General features: G+C 43.2%; 4 protein-coding genes across 5 annotated transcripts; 3 read left to right on the top strand and 1 right to left on the bottom strand.

The window, feature by feature from the left end:
- Positions 1-234: 234 nt before the first annotated feature.
- On the bottom strand, positions 235-1,367 carry LOC134187671 (uncharacterized). Its single transcript, XM_062655823.1, has one exon. It carries the CDS (start codon positions 1,357-1,359, stop codon positions 235-237), a length of 1,125 nt encoding a protein of 374 aa, XP_062511807.1. The 5' UTR covers positions 1,360-1,367.
- Positions 1,368-3,740: 2,373 nt separating this feature from the next.
- On the top strand, positions 3,741-4,631 carry LOC134187670 (THAP domain-containing protein 10-like). The gene is made up of 2 exons (XM_062655822.1): positions 3,741-4,148; positions 4,336-4,631. Exons 1-2 carry the CDS (start codon positions 3,741-3,743, stop codon positions 4,501-4,503), a joined length of 576 nt encoding a protein of 191 aa, XP_062511806.1. The 3' UTR covers positions 4,504-4,631.
- Positions 4,632-6,847: 2,216 nt separating this feature from the next.
- LOC134187668 (uncharacterized protein K02A2.6-like) lies at positions 6,848-11,054 on the top strand. The gene has a single exon (XM_062655821.1). It carries the CDS (start codon positions 7,005-7,007, stop codon positions 10,920-10,922), a length of 3,918 nt encoding a protein of 1,305 aa, XP_062511805.1. The 5' UTR covers positions 6,848-7,004; the 3' UTR covers positions 10,923-11,054.
- A 196-nt stretch (positions 11,055-11,250) lies between these two features.
- Positions 11,251-13,132, top strand: LOC134187952 (jerky protein homolog-like). 2 transcript variants are annotated; one of them, XM_062656134.1, is made up of 2 exons: positions 11,337-11,433; positions 11,576-13,132. In XM_062656134.1, exon 2 carries the CDS (start codon positions 11,607-11,609, stop codon positions 12,957-12,959), a length of 1,353 nt encoding a protein of 450 aa, XP_062512118.1. In that variant the 5' UTR covers positions 11,337-11,433; positions 11,576-11,606; the 3' UTR covers positions 12,960-13,132. The 2 variants fall into 2 exon arrangements, with proteins under 2 accessions (XP_062512117.1, XP_062512118.1); XM_062656133.1 differs by having other exon boundaries at positions 11,251-13,132.
- The last annotated feature ends 8,634 nt before the right edge of the window (positions 13,133-21,766 follow it).

Genomic DNA, 21,766 nt, shown 5'->3' with positions numbered 1-21,766 from the left:
CAGCTAGATAACCAGTGGATTATAACTAATTGTATGCAAGAAATTGATTGTTGTAACTAATAATTGTAACTAGCAAGAAATTGATTATTGTAACTAATTGGTCAAATCAAAATTCAGGCTAGGTAATGATCTCTTTGATATTATTGTTGGCTTTTATAAAAGCCGGTGGTTACTCAATACAAGTCAAAAGACTGATTGAGTAGGTAAAGGTAATGACCAAGACTAATTTATTAGTTAATAGTCTTTGCGGTTGACATGGTGGTACTGCCAGGTGACCTCTCCTTCTGGTGTCATAAAATAGTCTCGGTACATGTCTCTCACTTCAGCTGCAGATCGACTGCTCCGATTTCCTCCTATTTGTCCAATTCTGGACAACCCACTATCATCAACTTCATGCCTCCAATTTCCTCTCAGTAAGTGACCAGCACCATCTTCAGCATCAGTAAAGCCTGGGGGACAATACACCGAAGACTCATTGGTTCGTAGGTAGTTGTGAAGGGCAATAGCTGCTTTTGTAAATATGACAGCATTGTCTGGTGCTGCAATGATGGGTCGCCTAAATATCCTCCAACGTGCAGCCAAAATTCCAAAAGTGTTTTCAATCACACGCCTAGCTCTGCTTAACCTGTAATTAAACACAGCCGTTCGTTCATCTAGGCCCCTACCTGGATACGGTCTCAACATGTTGGTACGTAAAGAGAATGCCTCATCACCAACAAACACGAATGGAGCCTCTGTGCTGGTTCCAGGCAATAGCCTACTTACTGGTAATGACAAGCTACCTAATTCAATTGCTTGGCCAAATGCTGAATTTGAAAACACACCACCATCACTATGGCGACCTGAATCTCCTACATCTACTAGAATAAATCTGTAGTGAGCATCACACACTGCCAATAGAACAATGGAATAAGTCCCCTTGTAGTTGTAGTATGTGGAACCTGATCTATCAGGAGCCTGAATTACCACATGTTTACCGTCTATTGCTCCAAGACAGTTTGGAAAATTCCAGAGTTGAGAAAATTGTGCACTGATACTCTTCCAGTCGTCTTCTGTAGCAGGGGCCATCACGTACTCTTCCATCAGAACGTTCCATATGGCAATGCAAGCCTCCCTAACAATTTGGCATACTGTTGCCGCCCCAACACGGAAACTGAAAGAAAGCGATATCTGCGAGTTTCCCGTTGCCAAATAGCGAAGGGTCAACGCCAGTCTCTCGCCAGGGGATATTGATGGTCGGACGACACTGCTGTACCGACGACGAACCAACAAAGGCCCCACTTTTGCCAAAAGTTGGTCAAATGTAGTCTTCGACATCCTCAGATATCTAAAGTGGCTGTCAGAGTCGTGCAACCGCATCTCTTGGAGAAGTTGATGGTACTCTCCCTGCTCAGTGCGTCGTTGATGTATCTCACGAACCCAAACTTGACGTGGTCTTCTTTTTGCTTTTCTGCAGCGGTGGTGATGCAACAAGAGACACAACAGTAGCGTTTCCTCCTCTTCGTCCGAATCCATTCTAGAACACGAGGTAAAATGGGCGTAGCGGTATTTTCGCGCGTGGTAATCTAGCGCGAGTGATCATTCAGGAATACATGCACCGACATCTGTGACGCGCTAAAATTTACATTGTGAATGGTCGATGCGTGTGACGCGACGCGACGCGACGCGACGCTCAAGCGTTTGCATATTGTAAATCCAGCTTTAGACGCATAATGAGGAAGCGAAAGCCACAAGAAAGCTGAAGCCACCAGTGTCAAGTGACAAAAACGCTTGACAGGTGTACATAGCTTTCAGTCTCTTGGACAAGTGTACAGTAGTTGTATCTACATAGATCACTATGGGGCCGTCGAAATTATTCAGTCGTACTGCTGTCCATAGAACTAACGCCGTCCCTAGTTGTGAAAGAACGTCATTTGAGCCTAGATCATTACCGCCGAAGACATTTCGTTATGCAGATCATGTACCGACAACATCAGCCAATGTGCTCCCAAGATCTGAACGATATGCAGATGTACCATCACAGAAACAGACGCCTACAAATTCACCTAAAGACTCTGATGAGCAGGTACGGTATCCGAGAATGTTCCGTTCCCAGACCTCCAGTTTTGTTTCAGGAAGTCTAGTTACCAATTAATAAAGTATGTTGTAGATAGCAACTGCAGTGGCCCTTGAGCGTGACAAAGCTGCTCTTTGCAAGGAGTCTGAAGGCCCTAGAGAATCTGAATCGGCGTCAAAGCGACGAAAGAGCGGTGCTGATAGCCAATGGGCAAAAGATTTTCCATGGCTGCAAGTTGTGGACAGTGCTAATGGGGATGAGATGTTTTGTTCACTGCGCCGAAAGCACAGTCGTCGGCCAAAAAGAGTTGCAGCAAGGAGAGCTACATGGGTTGATCTGCAGTGTAAAACTCTTGTTAGGCAGAGTCTGAAGAAACACTGTGAGAGTGACAGCCACAGGGCAGCGATGGAAATGGAGTGCGTGCTTGCGTCCTCAGGAAAGGATGGCGGTATTCCTATGGCACTAGAGAAAGTTGTGTCGGCAGAGAGAAAGGCGCTTATAGGTGCACTGAAGGCTATGTACTTGCTGAACAAGAGAGAGATTGCTCACACTACAAATTTTATGCCTCTCCTGGATTTGGGCAAATCTCTAGGAGCAACATACCTCAATGACATGCATATTGGTGGCAATGCTAGCTACACGTCTGAGCGTACTATGCAATTAGTACGAGCTCTAGGTAAAAATGTCTCAATGGAGATATATCAGCAGCTGCAAATGTCTCCATTCTTTTCCCTCTGCGTTGATGAAACTACAGACGTGTCTGTACCAAACAGTTAATTGCTTATGGCAGGTACTTTTGTAATGGAGACGTAAAAACCAGTTTTCTGGGCATTCTGGAGCTCCAAAATGGTCTAATTGTAACTATTACAGAGGCTCCATGTAAGCTATGATCGGACTTAAAGTTGACCAGCAAACCCGACTGTGTGGCCTTGGCAGTGATGGAGCATCAGTGATGCTTGAAAATAGAGGTGGGGTTTCAAAGCTTCTGCGAGAAAAGGCGCCATTTTTAGTGGCAACTCACTGTATTGCACATCGCTTGGCCTTGGCCTGTGGCCAAACAGCCAATGAAACACCATATCTAAAAATTCAAGGACATCCTCAATCAACTTTACCAATTTTACCAGCGTTCGCCTGTTAGAACTGCTGGGTTAAAATCCCTCCAAGATCTACTTGATGACCCATTGCTTAAACTGACTGAAGCAAATGATGTCCGCTGGCTCTCTCATGAAAAGCAGTCGATCATTTGCGCAGGTGTTTAAAATCTGTTGTGACCAGCCTGGAAAGAGAGGCAGAGAAGCGAAACAATGCTCAAGAATCTGGTTTGGCTGGTTTCATCAAGAGCTACCGGTTTGTTGCTAGCCTACACATGTTTTGTGACATTCTACCACCGTTGGCCAACCTGTCTCGTTCATTCCAGAGGAAAAATATAGATTTTTCTATGATTAAAGGGAGGGTGACATGCAAAAATCGCTACCTATTTTATAACTTAGAAACGTTGCTTTGACAGTCAAATGAATGCATGAATTTTTTTAGAATTTTTAGCTAATGTTCTAAGGGTTAAAACGAGGGTTCTTTTGGCTATTATTTGGCTCCGCCTTTCATCTTCCGGCAATTTTGAGGCGTGTCCGTCGTGACATCACAAGTTGAACGGAAACTGCTCGCGCAGAAGTAAATCAGGTCTACAATGGTGAAGCGATGTGTTGCGGCTGGCTGTTCTAACTCACACGGCGACCAAGTCAGCTTGTTTTCTTTCCCACAAGACCCAGTTCTTCGAAAGCGATGGACAGAAGCAGTACAGAGGACTAGAGACAAATGGAATGGGCCTTCACGGTATTCGGTTCTATGCAGCGACCACTTTACAGAGGACTGTTTTGAAACCGATCATCTTTTGGCCTCATCGTTTGGCATCGCCAGGCGAGCACGCCTGAAGCCAGACGTCGTTCCAACGCATTTTGTCAGAGCGAATTTGAGAACAGGCGCCTCTGGATCGTCAGCTATGTCTTTGGAACGAACACGGAAACGAACGTCCACTGGCGGTGAGAGTGAGTTGACAAGCAAGAGGGGAGCATATGAGAAGAGACAAAGAGCTAGGGTATGTAGCTATTGTGTAACGTCGTATTGACAATTTATAGAAGTGTTGCATTGTGAATGCACCTCAACGTGTGATTTGCAGTAGGCGTGTTGCTAGAAGTGTGGTTAGTAGCCTTAGGCTTGAAGTGTGAACACAACGGCGAGGCTTCGCTGCAGTCTAGACTGATTTTTATGCGTTTACTTTGCAGCTTCTACAGGAAATTGTCAGCACTCCAAAGCACCTGTGGAAAGAGAAACAGAAATGGAATCTACTTGGCAAGACAGTGAAGACAATGAGAGTGAGAAGAGTGCAACTCATGCAGATATTGGTGTACAGGCAGTATGCCTACAGGATATTCCACGCAGATCCACAGTAAATGTCAGAGTTCAAGTAAAGCCAAAAACTGTCTCCAGGGGTGAGTGACAGGATAGTTTGATTACTGACTAACAACTTGTGCGAATGTACCTATAAATTAGAGAATTACACATGCATGCATGTACTAAGTTTTGGAGTCAACAATAAATTCTAAAACTACTTACTCCTGTGGAGTTTCATCTTCATCATCATGACCATGCTCCTGCCGATATTGAAAGTACGCTGTTTGAAGGACCCACACATTCAGGCAGACTGGTTCACATCCTTCGTGCTCTGTGATACACTTGCATGATGTTACACTTTCTTCCAGTTTCCTTTCAATGTTGTCATACTCGCAACAGCACACACATTCATCTACTGTAGGCATAACTTCGCACTGTCCACAGCTGCACCTTCATTTCAACACAACTATTTGTACTCGAGGTTGCACGTGAAAGGTATGACGTCATGCAGCTGTATATCAGGACCCTAAAAGGTATACATCATTTTTCTGCCGTGACCAGACATGATATTGCTATAAGTGAATCATGATTGGCTACTAAAGGTAAAGATAAGCTTGTCAAACGATTCCTGTACTCTCTGGTTTCCTGGTGTACGGCCACGTGACGACAGACGTCAAGTGTAAACACTCGCAAAAACAAGCGGAAAGCGATCACAAAGCTACTGCAATCATGCTTACCAGTCTAAATTCTGAAGTCTTTCATCGTTTTGCGTGCCATCATTGGCCGGACTGTGAGAAGATGAGCGGTTTTCGCTTTCCACAGGCTCGTACTAGTAAGGCTCTACAATGCCTCCAGAAGCTATAATTTCCTCCTGAAATGTGTCGGAACTACTGCTATTCAACGACGACCTGCTGTAACTCAAATCTAAGCTGGCAGAGTCAATGCTAGATTGACTTGGACTATGTTCTTCCTCCATCTGGAAAAGCCTTACGCGACTTCCGTTCAACTTGTGATGTCACAACGTACACGCCTCAAACTAATCGGAAGGCGGAAGGCGTGGTCAATGGTCATCGAAAAAACCTACGTTTTAGCCCTTAGAACATTAGCTAAAAATTCTAAAAAAATTCATGCATTCATTTGAATGGCAAAGCAACGTTTCTAAGTTATAAAATAGGTAGCGATTTTTGCATGTCACCCTCCCTTTAAGCCTCAAGCGCAAGGGACAATGGCAACTATTGAGTCTTTGTTGATGACCCCGGGTCAACATTTCAGTAGTCTGTCTACAGTACTTCCAGACTTGAGGCAGCATGGTTTCAAACAGCCAAGTTCTGCAGAAGAGGATGCATTTCAGCAACAAGAGTACAACAGATACCTTTTAATTCTTCTTGACCACATTTCTGGAAGGTTCCCTGACGCTGCTCTAATAGAGGCATTCAGTGTCTTTGACCCAGCTAAAATTCCTTTGAATTTTTCAGTTCAGGATGCTGCAAGTCATGGTGTAGATGCCCTAACGCGTCTCACAGAATATTATGGGCCACACAATGTAGTTGACTCTGAGGCTGCTAAGTCAGAGCTAAGAACTTTCATATGCATTGTTGCTATCAATCAAGAACTTCGGCAGCTGGCAACTCATCAGATAATGTCATTACTGCAGAAGAAAGAGGAACTGCAGGATATGCTTCCTAATCTGTCAAGATTGGCAGCAATCGGGCTGTTATTGCCAATGCCTACAGTGGACTGCGAAAGGGAATTTTCAACCTTAAAACGAATCAAAACTGATCTACGTAACCGACTTAGCAGTATGACTCTTCAGAACCTCATGATGATATCAGTAGAAGGACCAGAACCAAGTGACTTTCCCTATGATAGGGCATGTGACTTGTGGTCAGGGTAGAGGAATAGAAGACTTAGTGTAGAAAAGTAGTACTAGTAGATATTTTAGTTCCAGGAATAGAAGACTTAGTGTTGTGAAAAAGTAGATATTGTAGTAACTAGTTCTAGCTAATCACTTCAGTTTGTTCTATATACAAGTACACTGTACTAATAGTAGTCAACTTGACTTAAGTAAGGACTATAGTGTAACTTGTTCTGTTGCCGCACCTTGCTGAGAATTGGACTCCTATCACAAGTTAATAAATAAATGCATGGCCATTCCCACTTCCGGTCGCTAATTTACGATAACCCTCTATCCCTTCTCAAATTTCTGGGGAGAACCCTGCGAGGGCGAACAATAGCTTATAATTAGATAGGTGATCACGTGCTTCCAGTATCGTAGATGTAGTATATTAGAGTATTGTAGTACTATATACGGGTACTATATACGGGTTAGTTAGAGTGTTGAGTTGTGTTGAGTGTGCAGAACAATACATCAACCAGAACACTACAACTGGCGACGAGGATAGGCCAGATTGGAGAAGGATCGACCGGCATCCTGAAAGGTACGTTTGATACCACTGCCCGTGCGCTGTTTGGAGCGTAAGGTACACAAGGACCCCCAAAGAGGTGACCACGTGCGCGTTGATATCCCCTACGGAGCTCTGTAACAGTCCCAAATAGGCGAATGGAGATACCTCCAGTGGAGCGATTTCAATTTCCTGACGAATCGACGTCTGACCTAGGCGCAAACTGGGAAAAATGGAAGCGTAGTTTTCAGTACTACCTTGACGGACGAGGCATCAACCAGGACGCTCGGAAGAGAGCACTCCTGCTGCATTCCGCTGGACCGCGAGTCCAAACGATCTTTGAGACTCTAGATGACACGGGGAATACCTATGCATCTGCCATCCAGTCACTCGATACCTATTTCCAACCGCTAGTCAACAAATACTATGAACGTTACCGATTTAGACAAATACGGCAACAACAGGGAGAGGCGATTGATCGATTTGTGAGTCGTCTCCGACAGCAGGCCGCCAAGTGCAGCTTTGCAGATTCGGATGAGAACATTCTGGATCAACTGATAGAGAAGTGTGATGGTTCAAGAGTCCGCTCAAAACTGCTTGAGGAAGGTAATGACCTGACTCTGGAAAAGGCAATATCCCTAGCACGTACGCTAGAATCAGTAGCCGCGCAAGAGAGAGACATTTCGAGTCAACAAGATGCAGGACCCTCCACTGAGAGAACCCTTCGAGTAGAATCTACATGGAAGGACAGGCAAGCCAAAAGTAAGGGCAAACCACAAGCGAAAAAGCCACAACACGCGAAGCAGTGCTCACGATGTGGACTAGAAGGCCACGGCCCAACAGACGCAAAATGTCCAGCAAAGAAAGTAGAATGCAACAAGTGTCATAAGCAAGGACATTATGCTCGTATGTGCAAGACGAAGAGCAACGGCTCGAAGACTGGTAAAGTCCTCATGACAGAAGAGAGTCAATGTAAACAAGGGGAATGCTTGAGTAAGTCTGATTCAGAGTATGTGTTCGCTGTAAATCACGAACATGCTACAGCTGTTATTCGAATTGGTGGAGTTGATACACAAGTTGTCATAGACAGTGGAGCCTGTAGTAATATTATGTCACAACAAGAGTTCACACGGTTGAAACACAAAGGGATGAAATACAAATCATGCAAAGTGAAGAAAACCCTCTACACGTATGGTTCAACCAGACCCTTGTCTGTAGTTGGGGGATTTGACACAGAAGTAGCGTCAGAAGGCAAACAAATGACAACCCAATTTATTGTTGTACGCTGTTCAGGACCAACATTGCTGGGACGTCAGACTGCACCAGAGCTGCATCTCCTAACGTTAGGATCTGTTCGAGACGACAACACGCTTGGTCGAAAAGAACTAATAGAGGAGTACAGTGATTGTTTCTCAGGATTAGGGAAGTTGAAAGACTTCCAATTGAAGATACATATTGACGAGTCTGTGACCCCCGTAGCTCAGCAACCTAGACGGATCCCATTTGGCTTGAGAGACAAGGTTGAAGCAGAGTTAAATCATCTTCTGGAAGCAGACGTCATCGAGGAAGTTCAAGGACCGACATCTTGGATCAGTCCCGTCGTGGTGATACCCAAGAAGGGAGGCCAAGTTCGAATTTGCGTAGATATGAGACGAGCCAATGAAGCCGTCATCCGGGAGAGACACCCAATACCCACAGTCGATGAAGTAGTGGAAGAGCTCAGGCACAGCAAACACTTCAGTCGACTAGATCTTAAGAAGGGGTTTCATCAGGTCGAACTGGATGAAACATCACGACCAATAACTACCTTCGTCACCCACAAAGGATTATTTCGATACAAGAGATTGATGTTCGGAGTATCATCCGCCCCAGAGGCATACCAACGTATCATCCAGCAGACACTGTCAGGCTGTGAGGGAACCACAAATATCTCCGATGATATCTTGGTCCATGGAGTTAGCAAAGCCGAACATGACCTGAGACTACGAGCTGTCCTAGATCGGATCAGGGACAGAGGATTGACGCTCAATGCCGAAAAGTGTGACTTTGATATGGATAAACTCAAGTTTATGGGACATGTGATATCCAAAGAGGGTATATCACCGGCAGACGATAAAGTAGCATCTATCATGGCAACCCGAGACCCTAAGACAGCAACGGAAGTACGATCTTTCCTCGGCATAGTAAATTTTTGTGCCAAGTTCATACCAGACTTAGCAACAATTGCAGACCCTCTTCGGAAGTGTGCGAGAGCCAACCAGTCTTTCGTGTGGACAAAGACTGAAGCAGAAGCATTCGCAACTATTAAGAATAGATTACGCGATGCCACCGCTCTTGCTGTGTTTGATAGAACAGCACACACCAGTGTCGTAGCTGATGCAAGTCCTGTAGGACTAGGAGCTGTTCTCTGGCAGGAACAAGATGGAATGAAGAAGCCTATCAGTTATGCGAGTAGAAGTCTGACTGATGTAGAGCGCAGATACTCTCAAACAGAGAAGGAAGCGCTAGGCCTAGTCTGGGCATGTGAAAGATTTAATCTGTATCTGGCAGGTCGGAAATTTGATCTCATTACAGATCACAGACCACTTCAAACTATTTATGGACCTCGAAGCAAACCTTCGGCGAGGATCGAACGTTGGGTTCTTAGACTCCAACCCTACGATTTCAACGTGATCTACACGCCAGGAAAGTACAATATTGCTGACCCCTTGTCACGATTGTCATTGCGTGATCAAGGTGGAGAGAATGACGAATACATCAAGTTTGTGGCAAGAGAAGCCGCACCTTCGTCGATCTCACCGAGACAAATTGAAGAAGCGTCCAAAGAAGACAGTGAGTTACAGTCACTACGAAGGAGTATCCGAGAAGGAAACCAAGCAAATGTACCGGCAAATTACAAGCATGTATTTGGCGAATTGACCATTGTTGGTTATATCGTTCTTCGAAACTGTAGAATAGTGATTCCAACTAAACTTCGGAACCAAGTGTTACAATTAGCACATGAGGGGCACCAAGGGATTACAAAGTGCAAAGATCGACTACGAACCAAAGTATGGTGGCCAGGCGTCGACCGCGAAATGGAACGCATGTGCAGAACATGCCACGCCTGTCAAATTACCCAATTGCCATCCCACCCACCTCCCATGAAAAGGACACAGCTCCCAACAGGTCCATGGATAACGATTGCTGCTGACATACTTGGTCCCTTACCGACTGGTGAATATCTTTTAGTAGTAGTGGATTACTACAGCCGATATTTCGAAGTAGATCTGTTGAAGCGAATTAGAGCTTCAGACATTATCTCCAGGCTAAAGACCACGTTCTCTAGATATGGTGCTCCGTACACCATGATAACGGACAACGGTTCACAGTTCACGGACCATTCCTTCGAACGTTTTCTCAAAGACTATGGAGTGGAGCACAGCACCAGCCCCCCATTATGGCCCAGAGCCAATGGAGAAGTCGAAAGACAGAACCGCACTTTGCTGCACGCTATGCAGACAGCACAAGTCGAAGGTAAAGATTGGCGACAAGAACTTTACATCTTCCTCATGGCATACCGCACCACACCACATTCCACAACTGGAATCAGCCCAGCTGACGCATTCTTTCAAAGGAAAGTACGATGCAAACTGCCAACTTTAGGGTTACAAGATACCCCAGTTTTCGACGGACAGATGCGAGATGAAGATTTGCGAAAGAAGGAGGAAGGGAAAAGACATGGAGATATCGCAGTAAAAGCACAAACCGACGATATAAAAGTAGGAGACAAAGTACTGTTACGCCAGCAGAAGACCAATAAATTGACTACCACTTATGAATGGCAACCTTATAACGTGATCAGCAGAGCCGGAGCAGAAGTAGTTATATCCAACGGGAATAAGACACTCCGACGACACATCTCTCACACGAGACCATACGAGGAAGGACAAACACCCTCTGTACAAGAGAAAGAGTCGACTAACGACCTTGACGAACATTTCCCTACTCAACAGGCAAAACAGACAACTAAAGAAGGAAGACCAAGAAGAGAGAGACAGCCACCTGTCCGCCTGAAAGACTACAGCTTATCGTAGGCTTGACTGACAGACAGTTACTTTGAGTTAGTAATAGAGTAGTGAGAAAAAGGAGGGGTTGTAGTATATTAGAGTATTGTAGTACTATATACGGGTACTATATACGGGTTAGTTAGAGTGTTGAGTTGTGTTGAGTGTGCAGAACAATACATCAACCAGAACACTACAGTAGAGTATATAGAGCAGGGCACCTATAGTAAGTGTCTTTCGTTTGCTCTACGATCCTGCACCCGCCTCTCACTGTAGTATAATATACAGTAGGACCTCAAAGATACGAACACCAGACAACCGAACTGACCGGTCAACCGAACAGCATGCTCTAGCGCGAGCGCGCGCTCTTGCAAAAATTTGATCACGTAATGTAGCCACGCGCACGCGCACTTTTGAGGCGTGGCCTAGCGCTAGCCACGTGGTAGCTGATCCAAGATGGAGGCAAAGGACAAGCCTAAGAGAAAGCGAGTCAATTTATCTATTGAACAAAAGATCGAGATTCTTGAGAAGCTGGACAGAGGTATTTCTAATACAGCTATTGCTTCTGAATATAGCATTGGAAAATCCACAGTAACTGATATACAGAAATCTAGGAGCAAAATTACTCAGTTTGCCGTTGAAGCTAAAGACAGCAGTAGTTTTAAGAAGCGTTGCATTGTTAGGAGAGCTGATGATGACCAATTTGACAAGGCCATGCACCTTTGGTTCACACAAGAACGGCACAAAGGCACTCCTCTGAGTGGGGTTGTTGTCATGGAGAAAGCCAGGCTGATGCACCAGCAAATGTATCCAGATCGGTCACCAGATGATTTCAAGGCTAGCACTGGTTGGCTTCATAGATTCAAGCAGAGGCATGGTATTCGTCAACTAAGCATGCAGGGAGAGTCTCTTTCAGCTAATCCTCAGTCTGCTGAAGCATTCAAGCTGTCTTTGCATAAATATATTGAAGATCATAAGCTTTCCATCCATCAGATCTTTAATTGTGATGAGACAGGTCTGTGTTGGCGCCTGCTGCCGAACAAAACCCTGGCAGATGGTTCTGAAAAGGCTGCAAAGAATTGCAAATCCCCTAAAGATCGGGTAACATTGATGGCAACTGCCAATGTCAGTGGAGATATGCGTAGCCCTCTGGTCTTTATTCACAAGAGCGCTAAGCCTCGCTGTTTTTCAGGGGTCAACATGTCATCTCTACCAGTCCATTATTATAGCCAAAAAAGTGCCTGGATGGATCAATCAATTTTCTTGGACTGGTTTTTCAAGCACTTTGTACCAGAGGTGAAGCGTTACTTGAAATCAAAGTCATTGCCACTTCAAGCTCTTCTCATTATGGATAATGCACCATCCCACCCTTCAGTAGAGGCTTTGAGTTCTGAAGGAATGAGTTGCATGTTTCTGCCCCCCAATGTCACAAGTCTGGTTCAACCTATGGATCAGGGAGTGCTGGAGAACCTGAAGCGCAGGTACAAACGAGAGCTCATGAGAAAACTGCTGCTTCAATCTGAATCGAGTGAAGACTCCTTCATTTCCTTCAGCAAAAAGCTGACCATAAAAGATGCGGTGTACCTGAGTGCTAAATCTTGGAACGAAATTCCTGAAGTTTCTCTCTGTCGTGCTTGGAATAAGCTAGGGTTTGGTGGTCGTAGTATGGGTGATGCTTCTCGGATCGATGCCAGTGAATCCGAAGAAGAAATTACCTTTGAAGTATGTTCCCAGTTGGGCATCAATGAGGAAGAAATGGAGCAATGGCTTCTTGCTGACAAGGATGAAACTGGGTCTCAATCGCTGACTGATGAAGAAATTATCGACTCTGTTCAGGTCCAGGATCCATCGGACAGTGAAGATGAAGCTGAGCACACTGATGTAGCTAAGATTAGCCACACAAAGGCTGTTGATTGCTTTAGTGTCTGCTTGGAATGGTTAGAGCAGCAGCCTGAAGCCACCCCCATGAATCTCATGCTTTTGAGAGAGCTCCTGGACCTTGCAGGACAAAAAAGGGGTTCTGCCTTGAAGCAAAAGACAATGGATTGTTATTTTAGTAACCCTTGAATTCGTTCTTACACTCTCACAGTTACTGTAGTTCACGTACTTATCCTTTTTGTTAGCCATACAGTGTACTCCTGTTTTCACAAGTTATGTAATCATCGATATTACAAACTTCAGACTTATGAACATTTCACAATTACGAACACCCAATTTCCCGAGGTGTTCGTATCTTTGAGGTCCTACTGTACAGCTAACCACGGCCAAGAAAGCGTAGTCGCCACTACTGTTCATTAGAACGCTACGTAGTCCTCCGTTAAATATAATCCAACGCAAAAAGCACTAGAAACACATCGAAAGCGGTGTGCTTCCGAAACAGGATAGTAACCCAAAACTTGGTGGTAATCGGGAAGAATGATATCTTCCACCCTATCCACCCAACCCCGCTGAAACTATCGTACCTCACACCAAATACCACATCAACCATCCGTGTGATTGTAAATTTTATCATTGTAGCAACGAGATTGCGAAGAACAACAGACAGTCTTACGTGGAATGGGGAGCGCCATGACAGTTACATCCAATATCCCGTATACTCTGATCTATGTCCCGGTGTAGCAACAAATTCCGACTGTCCGCTTTGTGACAATGCGCATGCCCATTGCTACGCGCCAATTCCGGTAAGAAAACTGTCCGCCGCATGTCACTTTCTCGTGAAGAACATCTTGCCTGCGTGAAGGCTTACCTAAGGAGTGGAGTGTACGATCATTGTATCAGGACTAAGGACCAAAAGCGACGATTACGGAGGTGCCAGAATCGTTTGCTCTTGAAGGTAAGATCTAGAATCTAAATTATTTTCACTAAACATTATTGCATTGTCTACTAATCTAAAAATTTATTCGGCACATTTTTCATTGTTTAATTAATTAATTAATTAATAACTGAAATTTCTAAATTGCATAATTATTGGTGTAATACTCTACTAGGTGGGAAATATTGACTTATATAAATTTTATCTTTTCCACTAGGAGATCAACTGTTTTATGTTGGTGCCAAAAAGAACCAACATGGAGTGGTTCTCTTTACAGAGGACCAAAAACTGCAAGTATTCAAGAGTTGCCATGACTCTCCTCATGGAGGACACTTTGGCAGAAGAAAAACTCTACAAAAGATTGAGGAAAGATTTTACTGGCTAACAATGACTTCGTATGTTTACGATCAGGTTAGATTAGTGTAAAACTAATCGCTAGGTATTACATATAGTGTACCTGCATAGCGCATTTTCAACTATTGTTTTCAAATGAGACGGAAAACAGATAGACAGACAAACAAACAAACCTACAGATTAACATACATACATTTTTTGTTACAAGGGCGTACTTGTTACAATCTACCACTATTCACATGTACAGTCAATATATGTACTTTAGTCACTTCAAACTTCAAACTTGCTGCCTGGACAGAACTGAGACAGAGGCAATTGTATGTTAGTTCCTTGCCCAAAGGGAACTTATGTATGTGGCTCTCCCGCACTTGAACTCTGACCCAAAGCTCCCAGATGTTGCCAATCTCCAACTGCACACTCTAACCAATTGAGCCACATACGTACATACATACATACATACATACATACATTTTTGTACCTACATACAAGAGCCCCTAAGGCTCAGTTTCGATACTGTAATCACTATTCTGCAATCTAACACTACTGTATCAAAAGTCCCTATCAGAAGTCACTATGATGTACTTCACACTTGCTGTACTTGCTGTAGATACTTGCTGTAGACAGAACCTGACACTCCGAAGAGAGAGGCAATTGTATGTTAGTTTCTTGCCCAAAGGAAGTTATGTATGTGGCCCTCCCGCACTAAAACTCTGACCTGAAGGTCCAGGATGCTGCCAATCTCCAACTGCACACTCAAACCAATTGAGCCACAAACATACATACATACATTTTTTTGTTATTATTAAAAATTGGTACAACTTCTACATCAATCTAAATTCTTTACACTAAAGCTAGGTTTACAAAATGTCCCAAAGGCTTCCAAAAAGATATGTCCGACTTTCTTGCACAAACAGTTCGTATATGTCGACGTAGATGCCACTTAAAACTGTTCATAATTCCAACGGAAGGAAAAGATTTTCTTTTTGTCCAATAGGTGGTCATACATACATACATACATACATACATACATACAACAGTTATATACATACAGACAGACAGTTAGAGAAGCATGTATGGAAATTGCTAAATTCAGCCAGTTTCTTTGTGACCAACTTGTGTCTCTAAATGATCCAGTTTGGGATGTTACTCTTGAGATATTGTCATGTATCACGAATCAACCATCTGGCAAGGGTAATCTTTCCTAGTCATCTCTTACCGGCTGCCACTCTGCATGATCGGCTAATCAAATCCACATTTGAAAATGTAATTAAGTGCTACGACATTGGAGAGTATAAGTAGCTACAGGCTACCTAACCTAGCTGTTCGAAATGGTGGATTCGGATTGTCATCTATTGCAGATACAACATGACAGAATATATGACAGACAGACAGACAGACAGACAGACAGACGTACAGGCAGACAAACAGACAAGGCAGACAAAAATCTTGCAGTGTTCTTGACGAATATCAATTTGTTTTAAACTAAGTGGTTAAATGTATTCTGATCCCCGTATGGGTTCATCTGTTGTAGCCTTAAGTGTTTGCTGTTGATTAGAGGAACTCTACTTAGAGACTACCTTTTAAGCTCTTGATGGAAATTTCTTTGGATTTGAAAAATATATGTATTTGACAGACAGACAGACAGACAGACAGACAGATCAACAGGTACACAAACAGACCTCTGAAGCAAGTTTGCTTCTGGTGCTTGTAGATTTTACAAACCATGCAGACTGATCTGGTTGGGCATGACACACAAATAATATCTATAACCACTGGCTGATTCATTTGTTTGCTTACGTCCTTTGTAGATTGGAAAATGCGACAAGTGCCAGCGTATGGAGACAATTAAAACTGCAGCACCAACATACCATCCAATCAAAGTTAAAGGACCTTGGGAATTCATTGGAGTTGATCTCATGGGAAAGTTTCCAATGACAGCAGCTGGATATCAGTACATACTAACAGCAACAGACGATTTCACAAAATGGGTGGAAGCATTTCCACTACAAGATAAATCTGCAGTTGCTGTAGCGGACAGGTTATGTCAGATATTTTACAGGTAAGTGCAGTAAAGCACTATAATTAAAATACATTAACATTTTCAGATACTGTTTCATAATAAGTTATAACCTGTCCAACAACCATAATCAATTGCTATATTTATTGTTATGCATACATATCTCTGTATTTGCATGCATTTGGATGCATGGTGTTAATGGTGTTAGCTCATTTATTTATGTTAGTAGTTATGAACAATTCGTGTTTGTTGACCGTACATGTGTTTTCCTTTTCTCAAAGGCATGGTGTTCCAAAGAAAATATTGACAGACCAAGGCAGAGAATCTGTAAACGAGGTTGGCAAATAGCAAATTTAGTCTTATTGCAAGTCGTGTGTGTGTGTGTGTGTGTGTGTGTGTGTGTGTGTGTGTGTGTGTGTGTGTGTGTGTGAGTCGATCAGTCACTGTCTAAATGTGTGGAATATCATTGCAGGTAAATGAACATTTGTCACAAATTTTTGGCATTACGCACAAAATAACTGCAGCCTACCACCCACAGACCAATGGTTTAGACGAACGAACCAATGGGACTCTGAAACGTGCTCTAAGCAAGCTAGTCAATGAACACCAGAATGACTGGGATGTCTATGGTTAGTTACCCGGATGTGTTGGTTGCAGAACTAATATATTGCTATCATGCAAACAGTTTCTAATATTTTTATACATTTCTTAGACCTCCTTCACATCCACAGCATTCTTTGCCACCTGCTTCATCTCCTCCTCTCTCTACCACACCACCTTCCAGCCTATCATGTCTTCCGTCGTCATCGTTGTCAAGATCACGTTCTCGTCGTCTTCGTCAGCCACGTCAGCCACATCAACGACCAAGGATAGCCACTCGTCGTCGGCCGCAACTACAGCAGTCGCAACAACAGCAGTCGTTTGATTCCGAGCCTGAGAAAGCTGAACACCTTGATCACCGCACTGATCCACTGAACGTCCAGAAGTGGTCTCATTATCCAGATATTGATACTTATCAATTGGATTTACCATCATTTGTACCATCGAGGAAACCTGGATTCTACCCTCCTCCAACGCATCCAACCGATGCCCTCGAAGTCTTCAAACTGTTCTTCACCATTAAAATGCTGGAGACCATCAGAATGTATGTGTTTGATGTCTTTTGTGTGCTTTTGTCATTACATTATAATTTTTTTAGAAACAGCAACATCAACGTTTGAAGACAGTTGCAAAAAGACCTACCGAGGAAGATCAAGAGGGCGCCGAGGAGAGGGGAGTTTTCGTTCATTGACGCTTACGGAGATGAACTCATTCATAGGACTCATAATATGCATGGGAATTGTGAAGGTATGTACTATAACAATATATATACATCTCTGGAAAAAATTATAAGACCAGATGCATTTTGACTACGTAAGTGGTTTGACAAATCAGATTGAGCAATAATGATTATCTATAATATTTAACCATTACATTTTTGATAATGAAATGCAGACAAAACAATAAAAATAGCGTTTTAGCAAAAGAAGTTACAGAGACATTACCTGGTCTGAAATTGTTTTACTAAGTATAACTACATGCTATGCAAAACCCACAATTTAAGTTTCATTTCTGTACTATATATGGAGTAACGTTAAATGCTATTTTTAACTAATACTACCATGCCGAAGAAGAAGCAATTGAGTTGTAAAACGAAGACAGCTATCCTGGTACTGCTGAAGGAAGGCTACAGCGAGCGACAAGTTGCTTCCAGACTCAAGATTTCCAAAACTGCTGTTCACCAGACAAAGGAGAAAAAGAAAACAACTGGAGCAACTGAAGTGCAACCAGGCCGTGGCAGAAAACGTCTCTCTAGTGCCAGGGAAGACCGCTACCTCATCCGAAAGTCTCTCTCTAATAGACGACTGACTTCAAGTGACCTCCAAAAAGAGTGGAAATCTGGGTGCAATGTCAACTGTTCAGCCAGAACTGTTCGCAACAGACTCCTTCAAGTAGGACTGAAGTCCCACAGAGCAAGAAAGAAGCCGTTCATTAATGAAAGACAAAGAAAGCAAAGACTCAAGTTTGCAAAAGACCACAAGGATTGGACTGTTGATGACTGGAGCAAAGTAATCTTTTCTGACGAATCCAATTTCCAGCTTTGTCCCACTCCAGGGCGTTTGATGGTTCGTAGAAGGTCAGGAGAAGCGTATAGACCAGAATGCCTTGCCCCAACTGTGAAACACGGCGGAGGATCGGTGATGATATGGGGTTGTTTTAGTAAGTCAGGAACTGGCAAAGTCCGACTCTGCGAAGGACGCATGAACCAAGCCAAGTACAGGGTTGTTCTCGAAGAAGACCTACTTCCATCAGCTCAGATGTTATACCCCAACTCTGATGACTGGATATTTCAACAAGACAATGCGCCATGCCACACAGCAAAGTCTGTAAAGTCATGGATGGAAGAAAAGAACATCAGGATCCTGACTTGGCCAGCTCAATCTCCAGATATTAACCCAATAGAAAACCTGTGGAATACCATGAAACGCAAAATGGAGAATCACAAACCTTCAAACAAAGCAGAGTTGTTTGATTTTCTACGCCTGGAGTGGGAAACGATCACTCAAGATGAATGTGAGAGGCTGGTGGAAAGCATCCCAAGTCGAATTCGGGCTGTGATTAAAAACAGGGGCTTTGCCACAAAATATTGAGTGTTTTTCGTAATTTTGTAGTTGCATATTGCTGTTAATGTTGGTTATTGTTATTTACTGCTTATTGTATGTTTATTTATTTAGTAAATCTTCTTCTAACAAATTGTCATGTAATTTGGTAGATTTTTGGTTGATACATTTTCAGATTAATATAAGCATATAAACAGGCATGTCTTACAGCATCTTAGTATATGAACCAAACTGTTATAAATGACAGTGATAGCCCTGGTATCAACAAAATGTGGTACATTTGTAACCCTAAACCCAAAATTTGAAGGGTGGTCTTATAATTTTTTCCAGAGCTGTATATATATATATATATATATATATATATATAAGGTTCCTGAGCTCTGTGAATACTGGTCCACAACCTTCCATTTCACGGATTGTGAACCAGACGGTTTATGTCTCGCAATCGTTTTGTCGCTATACTGTCAGTCCTGCAGATGGAGAATCATCGCAATGACAAGTCCACGCCCCTTTGGCAAGTCGCGACGAGGTAGCCATAGCAAATAAGTTTATTAGCAAATATAAGTATAGATATCTTTAGGTTCATTCCGCTATGATCGCGATGGCGAAATTCTAATTACTCAGTGGGTGGATCGCACCGTGGTAAAGGTAATGAGCACCCTTCATTCTGGACACCGTTATACTCCCTGCAACAGACTTACCAAGGATCGTGCAAAGTATAACGGGCACCACAGGATCACCATTTCCAGACCTGAGGCTATTGGTGACTACAACGTGCACATGGGCGGAGCTGATAAATCCGATCATATGATTAAATACTACAAAGTTTTGCACAAGAGCTTCAAGTGTTATCGGTGTCAAGAATGCAACGTACCCCTCTACGTGTCATCCGCTGACAGACAGTGCTGTCTGAGCCACCATTCACGACTGTAAATATTTGTATACATACATGGTCTTTGTACATATATTTGTAGATATACTTGTATATGTTTTATATTTATTGTATATATTTCTACTTGATCTTCTGACAAGTAGATTCAGTTTTTATATGACATAATGTCACAGTATCTGTACAGCCTAAAATTTGTACATATAACATATATGGATATAATTAGAATAGATGTGTTCAGTTGGGAATTTTGCTGTCGAGTAATTAGAGGAGCATCAACAAGTCGAAATCAAATATTGAAACAAATGTATCATTTGAAAGCGCAATTAATATGGTTTTCACAAATGTATGAATTGCTTTTTTACTTCTAAAATGTGGCTGCAGTTACAAATATACGTAAGCGAGTACTTTCTTGCGTGCGCGCTAGACAATTATAGGCGTGACAAGGCGTGACATGTGGTACAAAGGTCACACCTGGGCGTGACTTAATGCAGCAGTAGCTGAAGGGTTAACATCAGTAGTAGCGGAGGATTGCAGAAGCTTTGTAATGTTAATATTAGCTAGAGGTGGAACTATGACGTATTAATACAAATGACAGTGAGAACGTTGCATTGTTCGGCTAGCATTGTATAGCCGGTAGCTTATCAATATCGCTCCCCTCACCCATGTTTGAGGGAGTCTATATATGAAATATATCAGGTAGTGTGCCAGGGAGGAAGCCCTGTTCAGGGCAGTCTTGGCCCAACATTACTAGTACCTCTACTCAGGTTGCAACGTCAAAGCCACTAAGATCTTCGGCTGAAGCCAGTTGTCTCATGTAAGTCATTCAACGGAATGGGTTCTGTGATGGTGTGTTGAGCATCCAACGTCAACTCCACTGACCTCTTGGGCTCAAGCGGGGTGAGACAGTCTCCAACGTCAGCTTGCCTGACCTCTTGGGCTTAAGTACATGGCGGTTCTAACGGGCGTCAATACTCCAACGTCATCACCCTGATTGACCTCTGGGATTCACGCCACTTGTCGAAGCAGCTCAGAGGGTGAGCTGTCCACACTGGTTAACAAGCGTCACAAAGCCCTCGCAACCTGGCACGTTGCCCCATTGCAGCCCACACTGTCTCCTGTCTACGCGGTATTGCAACCAGCAGGCATGTTACTTACAACATGGTAGTGTATTACGAGTCATGTTAACTTCACGTGAACCTGTCATCAGCACAATACGAACAATTGTGAGCAGGGTCTTCACTAAACACTACGCGATTGGCATGACTACTTGTCTAGTACTATCTAGAGGCTGTTCTCCATTGTCTGTCCTTCATTACTTTGTTCCATTTCCATTTCCATATGGTGAAGAGTGCTCACAGATTTGCGCAGAATGTCAGACTTTCAAGAAAGAGTTCTCAAATCTATTGAGTGGGCAATGAACCACCTTGGCTTGCAGAGACTGAAGGACAAGCAACTGGAGGGTGTTACCGCTTTCATTCAGGGAAGAGACACTTTTGTCATTCTTCCTACCGGTTATGGAAAATCTATCATATACAACTTGCTTCTACTAGTTTGCGACAATCTCAAGTTAGTTCCGTATTATAATTAATTAAAACAATCGCAAGTGTAATAAATTCAGTGTTCCATGGCTTACGAGAAGGAAGTGTTGTGGTTTGTGTGAGACCTATAATATTCTTGATGATGGATCAGGAATCAAGGTCATTGGCGAGAGGTCTAGTATGCACTTCGTAGGACGAGCACAAAAGGATGAGCAAGCACTACAGGATGTCCGACATAAAAGTTCAATTATTTTGTGACCAATCCTTTTTATCGGACATTGCTGCAGCAGCCTGAATACAAGGACAAGCTTGTTGCCTTGGTTGTAGTCCACTGTGTGAATGGTATGTTTTCACCATCTCATCACGTTGCTAATAATTGTTTCAGATTGCGGTTTAATTCAAAGGGGTGATGCCTTTCGCTCCTCGTTTGCCGAAATCGGAACAATTCGTGGTCTGATTCCTGAAACTGTCAATGTAATCGCTTTGACAGCGACTGCCACCAATTCCACCTTTGACCAAGTAGTCGATCGACTTGCAATGCAGAGAGTTGGACATCACCTGCAAGGGACAACATTCGGTATGCGGTTCATCCTATAGTGCA

This window comes from Corticium candelabrum, chromosome 12, assembly GCF_963422355.1.
Source record: "Corticium candelabrum chromosome 12, ooCorCand1.1, whole genome shotgun sequence".
Lineage (NCBI taxonomy): Eukaryota > Metazoa > Porifera > Homoscleromorpha > Homosclerophorida > Plakinidae > Corticium > Corticium candelabrum.
The sequence above is the reverse complement of the archived record's forward strand: the minus strand, read 5'-3'. Positions and strand labels throughout refer to the sequence as shown.